Source organism: Saccopteryx bilineata, chromosome 2, assembly GCF_036850765.1.
Source record: "Saccopteryx bilineata isolate mSacBil1 chromosome 2, mSacBil1_pri_phased_curated, whole genome shotgun sequence".
In the NCBI taxonomy this organism is placed as follows: Eukaryota; Metazoa; Chordata; class Mammalia; order Chiroptera; family Emballonuridae; genus Saccopteryx; species Saccopteryx bilineata.
The window spans coordinates 328,166,931-328,181,441 of NC_089491.1; the positions used below are offsets into that span (position 1 = coordinate 328,166,931).

At 42.1% G+C, this 14,511-nt stretch overlaps 1 protein-coding gene across 4 annotated transcripts in view; it reads right to left on the reverse strand.

The window, feature by feature from the left end:
* The window catches only part of CADPS2 (calcium dependent secretion activator 2), a 538,020-nt gene that overhangs the window by 100,009 nt on the left and 423,500 nt on the right, over positions 1–14,511 (reverse strand). For all 4 annotated transcript variants that reach the window (XM_066262196.1, XM_066262195.1, XM_066262194.1 and 1 more), the window contains exon 17: positions 2,616–2,719. In XM_066262196.1, coding sequence (XP_066118293.1) covers positions 2,616–2,719 — 104 coding nt within the window. The remainder of the gene's footprint in view (positions 1–2,615; positions 2,720–14,511) is intronic.

A 14,511-nucleotide genomic window follows, 5' to 3' on the forward strand; every position in this document is an offset into this window, starting at 1 on the left:
GGGTCACCAGCTACCTGTGTGACTCTGGCTGGTCACCCAACCTTTCTGGCTCTTGAGGTTCTTAGCTGTAAAACGGTGTCTATGGGAGGGGTGGGCTGGAGAGAACCGAGACTGTCCCATCAGCCTGGGACTGCACAGCGTTGGGGAAATGAGTGCCTCTGGAGCGACAGCTGCCAGATCTGTCTGCTTCAATTTCTGGTCAGACACAGTCTAGTCCCCAGAATGTGGGGACAGTATTAAAGACTCCCTGGAAAGGAGTTTAAGCTACTCTTCTAAAGAGAAGTTCAGAAGAAAGCCTGAGGAGAGCCAGAGAGCTGGAGAGGCCTTCAGAGAGGAGGACTGTCCTCTAAGTAACTTCCGGCCAAAGCGCTGCAGGACATGGAAACTGCTTCCCTGAGAAACTGCGGGAGGGAAGACCCATTTCTGGCCCTGGCAGGTCCACGGGCCGCTGTGGAGGGAGGAAGATGAAACTAAGAAGGACACAGCCTCCTGCAGTGCTCTGAGCAGAAACACTGACCCTCCCGAAGGGGTTGGGCCAGGCCCCTTTCAGGAGCTAAAGAACCTCTGGCTTAAACATACAGCAAAATACAGATCAGTGTGGAGTGCAGTCCACCAAGTCACGTTGCCAATGACTCTGGAATCAGACCCATTCACTCCCCAATATTGTTCAGGAAAAAAGATGGACCTACCAGTTAAAAAAAAAAGGCACCCCCCCCAAAAAAAACCCCTCAAAACCTCCAAACCCCCCCCCCCACACACACAGACAAACAAACAAAAAAGTCAAAACATTAAAATTCTCTCAACTGGCCTTTACTTAGGTAGCCAGCAGCAATTATGCATGCAATTATGAATAAGACATATGCAAAGAAACACTACAATTAAGTTTGGCCTATTCAAAGAAATAATCTTTAATTCCAAGGAGAGAAACTAAGTTGGCTTTAAAATGAACTATTATTCAAGTGGGGTCTCTCGGATCTTTACTGTAAGTTACTTTTTCCCGTGCTAGAAAAATAGTGGAAATTATTTTACATACCTCTCTTCCCTGAGGGAGTCCAAGGATTTGGAAGCATTGTGGAATGGAAAAATGCCACAGTGTTACAGAGCATTTAAAAAAAGAGATCATTATACTAGTTCTATATTTCAGCATAGAGCAGAGTGATATTTATGAGTTACTATTATCTCTTGTTCCATAAAGTTAACTCCACTTTTGCAGATTAGAAAATCACTAATATTTACATTTTAACTGTGTTTGGATACATTATATTTTAACAAGCATTTAGTGAGTGGAGTACACGTAACACTAATTACATTGAAAAGAAAAGATCACTATTATTTTTATTAGTGCAGGAAAATTAAGTGTGATTTTTGTGAAATGTATGAGAATATTAGATATACCTGTTTAGGTGAAATAGACTGCAATGGGATATCCAACTGGAATTTTTTTTTTTTTAATTCAAAAAGGTCCACTACTCTGATGATAATAATGTCTTTTAACAAAAGACAAAGACAGCACAAACATATACTTTATCTTATAATCATTTTCATTGTAACGGTGCGGTAGTCCTCACCTAGAACAGGGCCTCCTGGGAATTCATTTCAAATTATTGAAGCAGCTGCTTCCTCAGTTTAAAATAAAATATCCATAACAAGTTCACACATGACAGATGCAAGGTAAGAACTGAGTTCTACAGTGAGAGCTAAAAGCAGCTGTTTTGAATGATCATATTTATAACCAGATACAATAAATCTTAGTTACCGGCAGCAAGGTTTCTTGAATCCTTTTCCAAGAATTTGCTTTAAATATCCTCCATGTAGTTTCTTATATTTTGAAAAACTAGGCTTCACTAACTATAAATACTCTATAAATTCTTAGGTATCCAGTTTTCTTTTATTATTGCTCATTTCTTGTGCTTCCTCAAAGATAAACGCCCCTTCGGGGCACAGAAAATTTAATACATTTATCTAATTTCACATATTTCCCCCTACTCGATTTAAAGTCAGAAACTCTTTCTAAAAAATAAACTCACGACTACGGGAAAGAGCGCTACCTTTAAGTCTTAGAATAAACGGTTTGCCTGGTGAATAACAACTCTATATCTCTAGTGACTGCTAATGTAGAATCAGATCATCTAAAAACTACAAACAAAGCAGGTTTAGTGAAAAATTAAAGTTTGATGGTAAGAGCCAAAAACTAGAATTATAAATGTCTTCCGTTCATTTTGTTATCTCACAGTTTATCACTGGTTTTCCTTCTGCCCACTGACTGGCATTTCTAACCGAATGGGTCGTGGCCTGGGGGAAACACAAGGCATCAAAAGATGGGGTTTGTGTCCCAGCTTTGCTTCTTACTAGGTGTACTGTACATTGTTTGCACGTATCCTGAGCTCCCCCATGTTCCCCACAGCAGGGCAGGAATAGACATTAAACTACACACATATACCATTCCTTGGTAACATTCAGGAGTTGTGCTTCCTGGCCATGCACCCACGTACTGAGTTTTCTACAGTTAAACGGCCAGGTGTGGATCCTAGTCCACAGCTGGCCATGTCTTCAGGGCTGATCCTACCAGGACAAAGCATCGCACGTGGCACTGTACAGCAGTAGCAATGCATCACCTCGGCGTGGTGCTCCTCATTTTGCTGTAAGACTTCGATGCAGAGCTCTGCTAGATGAAGAACTTCTTCCAGCTTCCTAGCGGGAGAGGCCTGGCTCATGGTCTCTATATTAAAAACAAATCATAATAATATTACCTTATGAATAAAAAGCCAAACGGATTCCAAGATGTAATGAGGAGGCAAGGGTGTGCAAATGGAATGAGAAAGAATATTTTTGAGACATAAGAGAAGCAACAGATATAAATACATTCTTTAGAGAAAGGAAACCAGTTCACCAGACTGCAGAAAATATTTCAGCCACAAAGCAATCACAGGGAACTGCAAGTGCTCTGCCATTTAATATATAAGAACTAACAGGTGCATCAACACATTGGATGCTCAACTTCTACAACAGACAAGTTATAATGCCCCTCAAGGTCAGAAACACAAAGACAGCAGATACCACAGTCTTTTCCTACTCTCTGTATTGTATTCTCAACACAATACCATTCTCACTAGATGAGTCATTCCTGACATTAGCAAAACCCATACTTTTTTTTGTTGCTATTTAAATTGCCTGCCTCACATGTCTAGAGTTCATGTTGATCTTAAATCCAAGAAGTACGAAGTCACCTAAAACAACTCTGACAGCCTGCAATGAACTGATTTCTTCCCCTACTTCCCTGCCCACAATCACCCCACCCTGCCCCCTCCTTCAACCAGGAAGGAGTGGGGAGGTGTACTTAAAGCTGAAGTCCTTTCCGCATTAAGGCAAACTGCTACAAAAAGGCCAGACTACAATGAGATTCAGCAAGGCTGCCTTGAAATTCAGTAACACTGAAGGCAAAGTCATTGATTTAAGAGATGCGTCCAATTGGCAGAAATTAGAGGTGCCCTGTGTAATGAAACTGTTTCAAAATTGAATGTGAAGAGTCAAGTTTCTAATAAGGTCATTAAAGATAAACATTGTCTTAGGTTAATAGACCCTCTTTAACCAGTATGTAGGTTGTAAGGAAGAAATAAAATTGTCAAAAGAACTTACTCTGTGGGAACCTAAAGAGTCATTATTTTTTCCCTCAACATCTCCCTAAAACTTCAGTCTTAAATTTGGAAGAGACTCTTCCCTTTGCTCTTAATTTGTTCCCAAGGGCTTAAAATAATGCAGCAAAACACTGCTAATGGTTGGTGCTTGTTCATTGAGTATTTATCATAAGCTCACTCTAAGTCACAGCGTGATGTAGGTGGGGGCTACCATCCCCCAGCCCTGGCAGACATCCTACTAAATTCCCCTGCAGGGAAGGATTCAATTCTCCCTTGACAGGGATCAAAGAGTACTATGCTTCTTCAAGAAAACAGACAGCAGAACACCACCTCCTTGAGTGTGCCTACAATGCTCTTCGCTTTGGGAAGGTGGAGAAAGTATAAGACATGTGTCTGATGTTACACAGCTCAACATCCAAAAGCTGCTACTGAAAGAGACCTTAGACTCCATCCGTCCAGTCTTCCACCTGTTCCGTGAATGCTGCATCATACCCAGACAAGGATGAAGTCAAGGCAGCTCATGACTTAGCACCACAGGCTACTCCACTAGGGCCAGCTCCCCCCACCGCAGCCTGGTGAGGAAGACAAGACGTTTAAGAAGAGTTGGAAAACAACGTAAGGCAAATGCAGTGGTGAAGCGGAAATATGAGAGTGCTAGGAGCAGGTGCATTGGGGGGAGGGGATCGGTGGGAAGGTAAGCAGGTCCTAAAGAAGTGACAAATGACTGAGGTAAGAAGAGGAGGGGTTTCTAGAAAGGTGTGTCTGATCGAAAGTGTTGTGTATCAGAGGAAGGTGGTGACGATGATGGTCACAAATGTTACCATTTACTGAGGGTAAACTAATGTGTTAGGCACAGCACTCACTAAGAGCTTCCCAGGTGTTATCACACTATTTTTTTTTTTTTTTTTTGCATTTTTCTGAAGCTAGAAACAGGGAGAGACAGTCAGACAGACTCCCGCATGCGCCCGACCGGGATCCACCCGGCACGCCCACCAGGGGCGACGCTCTGTCCACCAGGGGGCGATGCTCTGCCCATCCTGGGCGTCGCCATGTTGCGACCCTCCTGGGTGTCGCCATGTTGCGACCAGAGCCACTCTAGCGCCTGGGGCAGAGGCCACAGAGCCATCCCCAGCGCCCGGGCCATCTTTGCTCCAATGGAGCCCTGGCTGCGGGAGGGGAAGAGAGAGACAGAGAGGAAGGCGCGGCGGAGGGGTGGAGAAGCAAATGGGTGCTTCTCCTATGTGCCCTGGCCGGGAATCGAACCCGGGTCCTCCGCACGCTAGGCCGACGCTCTACCGCTGAGCCAACCGGCCAGGGCCCACACTATTTTTTTTTAACGCTTAAAGCGGTTTGTTTTTTTATCCATAAAACTCAGAGATAAGCAAACAAGCTTGGAGAGACAGAACGCACTAGCCAGTAAGGGGGAAGGTGAGACCTGCACTCACTGTGGGCTCTCATTGCCCCCGCCTGTGCGTGCTGGCCGAGTACAGCAAGTGCAGCGAGTACAGCGTGCTGGGCAGCGGCCACGGGCCTGAGCCCAAGGTCAGACAGGGCATCTTTAAGTAAGACAATAAGGAGACTGGATAGCCATCTCCTATAGATAACTTGAGGCAAATACTCCTCAGCAGAGCTTCTGAATAAGTTGATTTCAGGACGGTGTATTTCAGCGGTTGTGTAGAGCATGGCTTGGTGAGGCTGGGCGACATGGACACAGAGGGTCAGGTGTAGTCGGATGGAGGTCTGAGGGAAGGCTTAGTGGGAAGAAAAGAGAGGAGGAAGGTGCAAGGTTGCTCTAAAGAAAGAACTGGCAAGCCCTGGGAGCGAGTAGAAACCACAAGCCAGAGAAGAGAATGACCGTGGCGTTCTGCGGCTACACGCTTGGAGAATTATGACACACAACACACAGTGGATGAAACTAGGAAATGGGCCTTCAATGTGCCATCCCATATACTAATTACCATACATCATGAATAATAATTTTGAAATCTGCATGCACTGCGAGTTAGGACATCTGGCTCTATTGCCTGGAAGACTCCTACTCAACTTCTAAGACCCAACCTGATTGCTACCTTAAACGCACGACCTTCTCCAAGTTCTGGGGCTGAATGCTTTGCTCCTCATTCTGAGTTCTCCATTACAGGTTCAGAAACTGTGTCTCATCATCTTGTGCTCTCAGTGACCTTATACAGGCTTTGGACCATGAAGGGTACTTAAGGAATGTTTACTGAGAAGGCAGTAGTATAATTTTGGGGAAAAGCATATAAGAATAAAATCATTATCCAAATTATTTCATTTACTTTTGTGTTGGACTAGAAATTGCTCTGCTGTCACTAATGTGCCAGGCAAAGACTAGACAGAAAGTCCTCCAATGAAATGCAGCTGCAGTCTGAGAATACAGCTCGTGTAACTGATGAATGCTGCGTCCTCAATTAAAACTTTTGTGGAAGAGCATTTTCAAAATCATGTTTAATTCTCAAGAGCATATCACTTACATTGCTGAGTTTCTCCATTGTTAGACTGAGAGTACTGAATGAAGTTGAGGATTCTTAAGTTAAGAATAGGTTTTAGGGCATCCTTGACCTCCTTAAAGTTATATACTAATTTTTGTGCATAAGAGGTATTTTGGGAAGAGATAGATTATAACTGTCAGATTCTCAAAGTGGTCTATAAAACAAACAGGGGCTAAGAATCACTGGATGATATAATCTCGAAGATTCCTCCCAGTTAAGAGATTCTATGCTTCCTGTAAATGTGGGCTTTATCTAGATTGGAGTATGTTATATCAACATACTTATATATGTTTATAGCATGCATTTCTCATAAGGAAAGGCAGCAAAGTTTAACTGTTTATCACAAGTGAGAAACTTATTTGTCTTATATACCATGGCCATTCTATAGCTTAGGAGTCTTGGAGCAGTGAGAGAAGGTGTCCCCAGTCACACAAGGGCTGTCTGGGATGGGACCCAATCTCACCTCTGATGCCATGCAAGCAGCATTAGCACAATGACTTGAATTCTGTTCCACTTTCAATTTTCTGAACAGGAACAACACACGCATTGACACAAAACTGAATGAAATTTCAACAGAAACTTCTGAAGTAGCTGAAAGTTTGAGGAGTTTATAAAGCCATCACATCCTTAGCCACGAGTATGCAATAATGGAAAAGAATCCTCAAAACTTAGTTCTGCTTACTTGTAATTAGGTCAACACCAGCTTTTACATTTGACACTATCATCATCATAATAATAATAAACCTCTCTGAGTACCCTGTGTCCTACTAAAACTTAAAAACAGTTTAAAACATTTTATTCTTCCTAGATTAAATTTCTGAAGAGGACTAAAACTTTGTACTTGAACATAATGGCCACTTGAATACTTTAAATAAACAGCAATGTTATCAAGTACACTACTAATGTCATCTCTGGCTGCTATCAATTTGACTACAGCCAAGCAGTTTTTATGTATTCTATAGTCAGAACTCTATCAGAGAGCAAGGTTATCAATAGCTCCATTAAAATTTCAAACACTGAATATTTGTGACTTCCTCCTTAAAATGTTCACTTTCACTCCTTTTGTAACATTTCCACAGCATTACAGATGTCTCTGTATTCTTCCAGCTTCACAAGTTGCTGATTGTTGTAATACATTTCAAAGAGTGACATTTAAAACAAATATGCCCCAAGTAGCAAGGTTGCTGGATGAATTGCAGCACATTGCTCTTGGCTATGGCCTGCCTTCCTTTTGCAACATTTTTACTTTTCTATGAAAACATTCCCTGAAGCATTTCTTTTTCCTTATGCCTCTCCACTTAGGAAGGGATCTCTGAAGGAAAGGTAGGGAAGATGTTAAGAAGACACCTGTTTTGTTTTAATTCCGCCTTAGACAGGCTACTGAATTCCCAGCACATTCTCCTTGGCTGCCACCCTTAGTGCCCAAGTCCTGTCAAAGTCCCGAGTGGTGGATACATAATGATGGGCTTGGTGAGAGTTACAAAGGGTCGTGGGGAGAAGACCAGTAAGATCATTTCAATTCCTTTTTCTCCAGCTAGGACAGGTAGAAATTTGTAATCTTGATAAAACTTGTAATCTGTTAAAACCTTAACTTTTAACAGACTGGTTGTGCCTGCCTTTGCAGCTAAACAAGAAACAGAATTCAAGATCATGTTGGGTTGAAGGACGTGAAACTAATCCCATCACAATACTACCCTGTCTTCCTTTTCTTGCATCTAGGTCATCATGACCAGCTAGGGTGTATCAAAAAATAATTCCTGCATATGCATTCAGATTTCTTGCTTGGTTCTTCAACATCCCCAGGTTGTGTGGCCCTGAATTTGTGTGTCAACAAACATGTAATGTACTGTACTAACAACTGAGGGGATACAACAATGAACAAGGTGATATTTTGCCCTCACAGAGTTTATGTCTATCTCTCCCTAACCAAATTATAAGGTAGACAAGAGCCCCATGTCATCCATTTGTGGTCAATACCAGAATGTTCTGTAATAACTCTGATAGAAAGTGAATTAAGCGCACTCAGTATGCATGAATAAGGTTATTAGTTTGCAAGAAATAGAATCAAAGATCTATCACTAGAAAGGCTTTAAATTACTCGTTTATAACAGGTGGAGTTCTTCAGAATGAAATTATTTTGTTAGCGGGTGTTTGAGTTCAGCAAGTTACGATCAGAGAAAGCTAGCAGCAGCCTGACATTCCCCCCTCCCATCTGAAGAGAAAGAACTCACTCTTCCGTTGCCTCCTCCTCCTTAGAAAGAACATAAACCAGATGAGGAGAAAGCCCTATCGGGAGGTGGGATACGTGTAAGGCTTAAGGGGCTGGAGGGACAACTGCCGGTGCTGGGAAGAAAACCAAGCAAAAAGGAAGGATGGGAGGAAATGGATAAGTGGGAAAAGAGTTAAGGGAAGGGCTCGTCTGGAAGCAGTAGGGAGATTAGAAATGCGGCAGCATCTACCTGCCACTCTCTCGAGACCCTAGCAGTGAGGCTGTGCCTTGCAAAGTTTCAAAGAACGAGGAAGTTGGTTGGGCCAAGGGCACAGCACCTGATTTCTTCTAACTGGAACCCAAAATCCATCCAGTAGCAAGGACTGTCAGCACCCTCTCTTTGTCTGCTGGTTGGCAAAACTTACCTATCCTCAGACCCAGCTGAGAAATGCTGAAATGGAAAATGGGTCCCTTCATTTCCTGTGCCCCTCCCCCCAAAGTTGTCAGATTTTGCTCCTTCCATCTTCCTCACCCCAGAGAAATATAAGGAAACACCAGAGTGTGCGTGCATGTACGCACGCGTACACACACACACACACATTTCAAAGGGCACATAAGTGATTTGTTCTAAACGAAGATCAGAAGAGGTTCCGTCTGAGCCTCAATGACAAGTGCTTTCTTCCATTCCTAAACCCCTCAGAACTGTCTAGCTGGCTCAGGGAGTTTCTCCTGGCTTTCTAGCTGTCCTAAATTGAATCTTAATTCTTGTCTGGTGTCAATGTTCTCCCTCTTTGCAAGACCCAGATTGATGACTCAGCTGGAAAGACTTAATTTTTATTGAAAGTTCCAGACCTATGCTCTTGCTCTAGGCATAGAAACCTGTGGAAAGTGAGAGATACCGGAGCCCAGCACAACCAGGCTCCCGGGGGTCCTGATGCTGGCCGGACCTCAACAGTCACGGGCTTTCTCACCCCAGAGAGAAGGAGGGGAGCAGATCAGATACTTTCTTTCCCATTGCAGTAAGTCCCTGGGTTACAAACATCCTACTTACATACAACTCATACTTACAAACAGAGTGCCATAGGGCTATTGGTAATCAACTGCAGTTGGACATCAGTGAAAATGATACAGAGTTACTTGACTCCCATGGCAAAGAACTAACCAATGAAGACCTTATGAAACTAGAGCAGCAGATGAGAGCATTTAGGGAAGAAAACAGGGACCTAGAAACTCAGAACCTAAAAGATTTCTACAAAAGTGTTAGCTGATTCTTTTCATCTCACTGAAGCAGGAATGACACTAAGTTAGGTGTGCAAGATCCTGATACAGAGAGGTTCACCATAGTTAACTGTACAGTCACTGAAGGGCTGAGATGCTACAGGGCCATTTATGATGAGAAGAAAAGCTCTGTGCAAACCTCCCATGATGCCTACCTCCAGAAACTGACTCCAGCAGCAAAACCAAACCCTGACACTCTAACACCAGTCCCAGCCTCTCCAACGAGACAACTGTTTTCTGCATCATCCAAGGTTGTTTAAGGTTGTATTTGAAAATGTTTGAGTATTTATATGCACAGAAAGGTAAAAGAAATACTATGTTGAGACAAACATCTAAGAGTATTATTTAATAGGTAAATGTACCTGCTCCAACTTACATACAAATTCAACTTAAGAACAAACCAACAGAATTCATCTTGTTTGTAACCCGGGACTGCCTGTAAGACAGGGGTCGGGAACTTATGGCTTGCAAGCCAGATGTGGCTCTTTTGATGGCTGCATCTGGCTTGCAGACAAGTCTTTAATAAAAAAAATAATCTTAAAAATATAAAACATTCTCACGTATTACAATCCATTCATTTCTTACCACTCATGTTCATGGTTGCAGGTGGCTGGAGCCAATCACAGCTGTCTTCTGGGACACCAAATTTTTATTGGATAATGCGTAACGTACATGGGTCATTGTATGTCTCTCATGGAATTACATTTTAAAATATGTGGCGTTCATGGCTCTTCTCAGCCAAAAAGGTTCCCGACCCCTGCTATATACAAATCTCCTCCCCTCTGAACCTGTCACTTTCTTTAGAACATGTGACTAGATCAGGTGATGCTGAGGGAACTCTCTCGATTTAGTGCCCTAGAAGGAAGAGTGTATAACTTGCTGGCTACTAAGACTGCCTCAGAATGTAGGGGAGAGTTAATTACTAAAACTAAACCCAACTCTTTAGAGCCAACCTGACTTACACTTACCCACTATTCGTTTCCCCTAGGCCTGGCACTGTCAGCTAATGTGAAAGAATGATGCCTCATTGACTTTCCTGGTTTGTCTGGCTGCAACCTAAACGCTATTTTGGTTGGCCAAAATTGGCTTACAGTTGTAAAACAAATAAATAATACAAGAATAAATAATAATACAAGAACAAACTGTTTCGCATCCTCATGACTAAATCTACTTTTGCCCTCCCCTGTATATGGCTGTGATCAATTAATGGAGTGTCTTCAGTATAGATCTGTGGTTCTCAACATCAGCATGAGCCAGAATCACCCAGAGAGCTTGTTAAACACAGATTGCTTGGCATCCTTCTCAGAGTTTCAGATTCAGTAGGTCCTAGGTGTGGGGCCTGAGGATTCACATTTCTGACAAGTTTCCGGGAAATAGTGACTACGCCAGCCTGGGGAACGCACTGTGAGAACCACTGGTGCGTGTGAAAAACAACTTCAAAAACAAAGGAGACTTGTTTAAACTTCCTCTTTTACCTGAAATCAAGCTATATCTTTACATAAAATTTTCCATTTTAGGAAAAATGTGAGTTTTCCTGTAGAATCTGAATATATTCTACCTTCTGTACCATTATTCCAGATAGAACTGTGTACCTATTTGGACAATCCTTATATGAAAGAAAATAACTAATCTAGGATATTATGGCCTCCCTACAGCTGTTTAAAACCTATGAGAAAACTAATGCCACAGATGTTTGAAAACAATAGGTCTGTGGCCTCCTAATACCAAGACTCCCTTTGGGGCCAACTTGTATAATGACCTTGAAATTTAAAGTAACAGTTCCGGTTAATACCTCCTTGGAATTAACCATGCTAATGATACGGTGCTTGAATAATTGTCCTGTGGTCACAATTTCACATTAACTACTTTACCTGGATTATCTCTCACATCAGTGAATTCATTTTTAAGCAAATGGTCAGCAATAGAACAAAAAAGAATTGGCCACTGGAGTATATAGGTCAACGGCAGCTAGACTGGACACAAACTGAGCAGTGTCCCAAAGCCAGCATTAAGTGGTGACCCATGATTATGGGCCATAGAAATTCAGATACATTTGGGAGGTGAATGTCACTGATGCTTTGTGAGCTTTTCTTTAAGGAGGGATATTCTCCTTTGAAGATCTTAAAATAAAGAATGATGGTGATGAAATTACAGAGCAAAGATTACTAGAGAACACAAATCATTTACTATTTGGTTGAACATCTGTCACAGGCTTTTACAGTTATGTGATTTGGAAGGGTGGAGAAACAGACACCTAGGTTTAAATTTTATTAAAGTTTTCCTTTTAATTAGCGAGACTGGGCTCTCTCCTTAAGTTTGGAAGATCTAAGATCTTGCAGAAAAAATATATTTTCCTAGTGTTACTGGCTGCAAGAATCATGAACGTTTGAAAGAGAAGAAAGTTTGCTATCTATCGTGTATTTACTTTGCTTTGGTTAGCTCTGGCCAGAACTATGTGGTAGGAGTCTAATGACAGTGTAAAAAATTTCCAGGTAATTCTGCTAACTAATCATGTAATAGGAGCTTTTCTCAGATTGGTCATTAGCTGTGATCTCTCGCACACATGAATATCCGTTCGGTAGTTGAAATAAATGGTCTCCTCCTTGGTCTGACTGCATCATGCCCACTTCCCTTCAATATAATCCCCACTCAGAAACTAAAAACCATGAGAACAATCTCACTTCTGCAACTCTATGCCAACACTAACTTATCACGAATTAAGGTCTATAGCATCTTAACCTTCATGCCAAGACCTTTGTGCACTGAATATCTCACATCCTCCTCCTGTACCTTAAACTCCTTTCATCATTTTTGCTTTTTTCTTTTATTTTTCAACTACAGTTTTCATTCAGTATTATTTTGTATTAGTTTCAGCATAGCAGTTAGACAATCATATACCTTACAAGTGTTCCCTGTTATTTCAAGTACCCATCTAACACCATACATAGTTATCACAATATTATTGACTATATTCTCTGTGGTATACTCTACATCCATGTCTATTTTGTAACTACAATTTTTATGTCATAATGCCTTCACCTTTTCCACCCAGCCTTCCCAAACCCCTCCAGTCTGCCCTTAAACAGTGGAGGTCAGGTGAGGTAGGATCCAGTGAGGTGGTGGGAGCAGATGGCCACTGTGGAATGGGCAATGAAAAAGAAGAAAGGGAACTCAGAGACTTGCCAGCTGGGAGGCAGGCTGAAGGGGGAAAGAGAAGTTTCGTGGACACAGCAACCACAGAATGAAAGATAACATTTAAAAAGATTTAGAGTCTTGGGTGCTAAGAAATAGATCTTAATGTCTGTATGTATTGTCTTTGACATATAATCAGTATCTATTAGGGGAGCCTTGTCATGCATTAGCAGTGATTATATATAAATATTTTTTTTAAGTGAGGAGGGAAAATAGTGAGATAAGACTCCCACATGCATCCTGACTGGGATTCACCTAGCAACCCCTGTCTTGGGCCAGTGCTGGCACCAACTGAGCTATTTTTAGTGCCTAAGGCTGATGTGCTCTGACCAACCAAGCTATCCTCAGTGCCCTGGGGCATCCTCAAACCAATCAAGCCATTGGCTGCAGGAGGGAAAGAGGGGGAGAAGCAGGGGTGGGAGAGAAGCAGATGGTCACCTTTCTTGTGTTCCCTGACCAGGAATTTAACCTGGGATATCCATATGCCAGGCTGATGTTCTATCCACTGAGCAAACTGGCCAGGGCCATGATAATATATTGATGCTAAGATTTGGAGAAAGTCTTCTAGAAGAACAAGGATAGAATCAAGTTTGGGCTTACCGACATCTTAGGTATCTCTACAGTTTAATGCCCTGGGTCTGCTAGCCACCATGAATGTGTGTGTATGCCTTGGGGGCATTTTATAGGTTTCCCTCTTTAAATTAAAAACAATATATATATGGCATTATAATCGCTTTGATGAGACCTTTTAATTTAGCGCTTGAAGCTATATATGGTCAGTTAGTTATGGCCCACAGTCCAGAATCCTTCCTAATTTCCAAAACTGCCCAGGTTTTGTGCACTTAGCAACTCTGTAGAGGAGTGAGAGAGGTAGAAATCTGTCAGTCTGCATTACTCTGGTTTTTGTCCAATTGGGAAACACTTCTTAATACATCTATACCACTCAGATTAACAAGGTGACACAGGGGCCACACTGCTGGATGTCACTCGGTTTACCTGTTGACACACATTAGTAAATAAATGAGGGGGGTCATCAATCAGTTGCCTCCAAATTCTGGAGTTGGAGAATGGTAAATTCTACAAAATTGCTCATAAGAGGAGAAAGCTTGTTACTTCGAAACTGTGCTAATCTGTGAATCACCTTCCCTAGAAAAGAAAACACACACACACACACAAACGCACGACACTGTCAAGTGAGCTGAGGAAACTCTCGAGACCTTTTAGGAAACAGGTGTTGAACACTTGTAATGAGATTTTCATGCATCTTCCGAGGAAGGAGACAAGATTCTCGCAAGAGGTGCTCAGAGTGCCACAGATCACGGCCGAGGGAATAATTCTGTCAGGAGCCCAGCGCAGAGCACGTCACATGAAATGTTTTGTGTCCTCAGGAGGTGCTTATGCTCCCGCTAAGAATTTTTACCGAAGGCAAACATGCAGCGGAGAGAAGCTTTGGGAGAATATAAAGTCGTTGTTCCAGCTCCTGGGGACCCTGGCATATATTCAATTAAGTATTCCTGAGTTCTTTCCCTGTGTAGTTGCCACATATTTTATTAATTTTCTTTTTTTTTTTGATTCTGTGCACCAAAATATGATTCATGGAGCTATCCCAGCATCTCTTCACAGAGTATGAGAAGTATTTTTTTCAAGCATAAAGAGCGGTCTGAAAAGTCCATGCAGAAAATAAAGT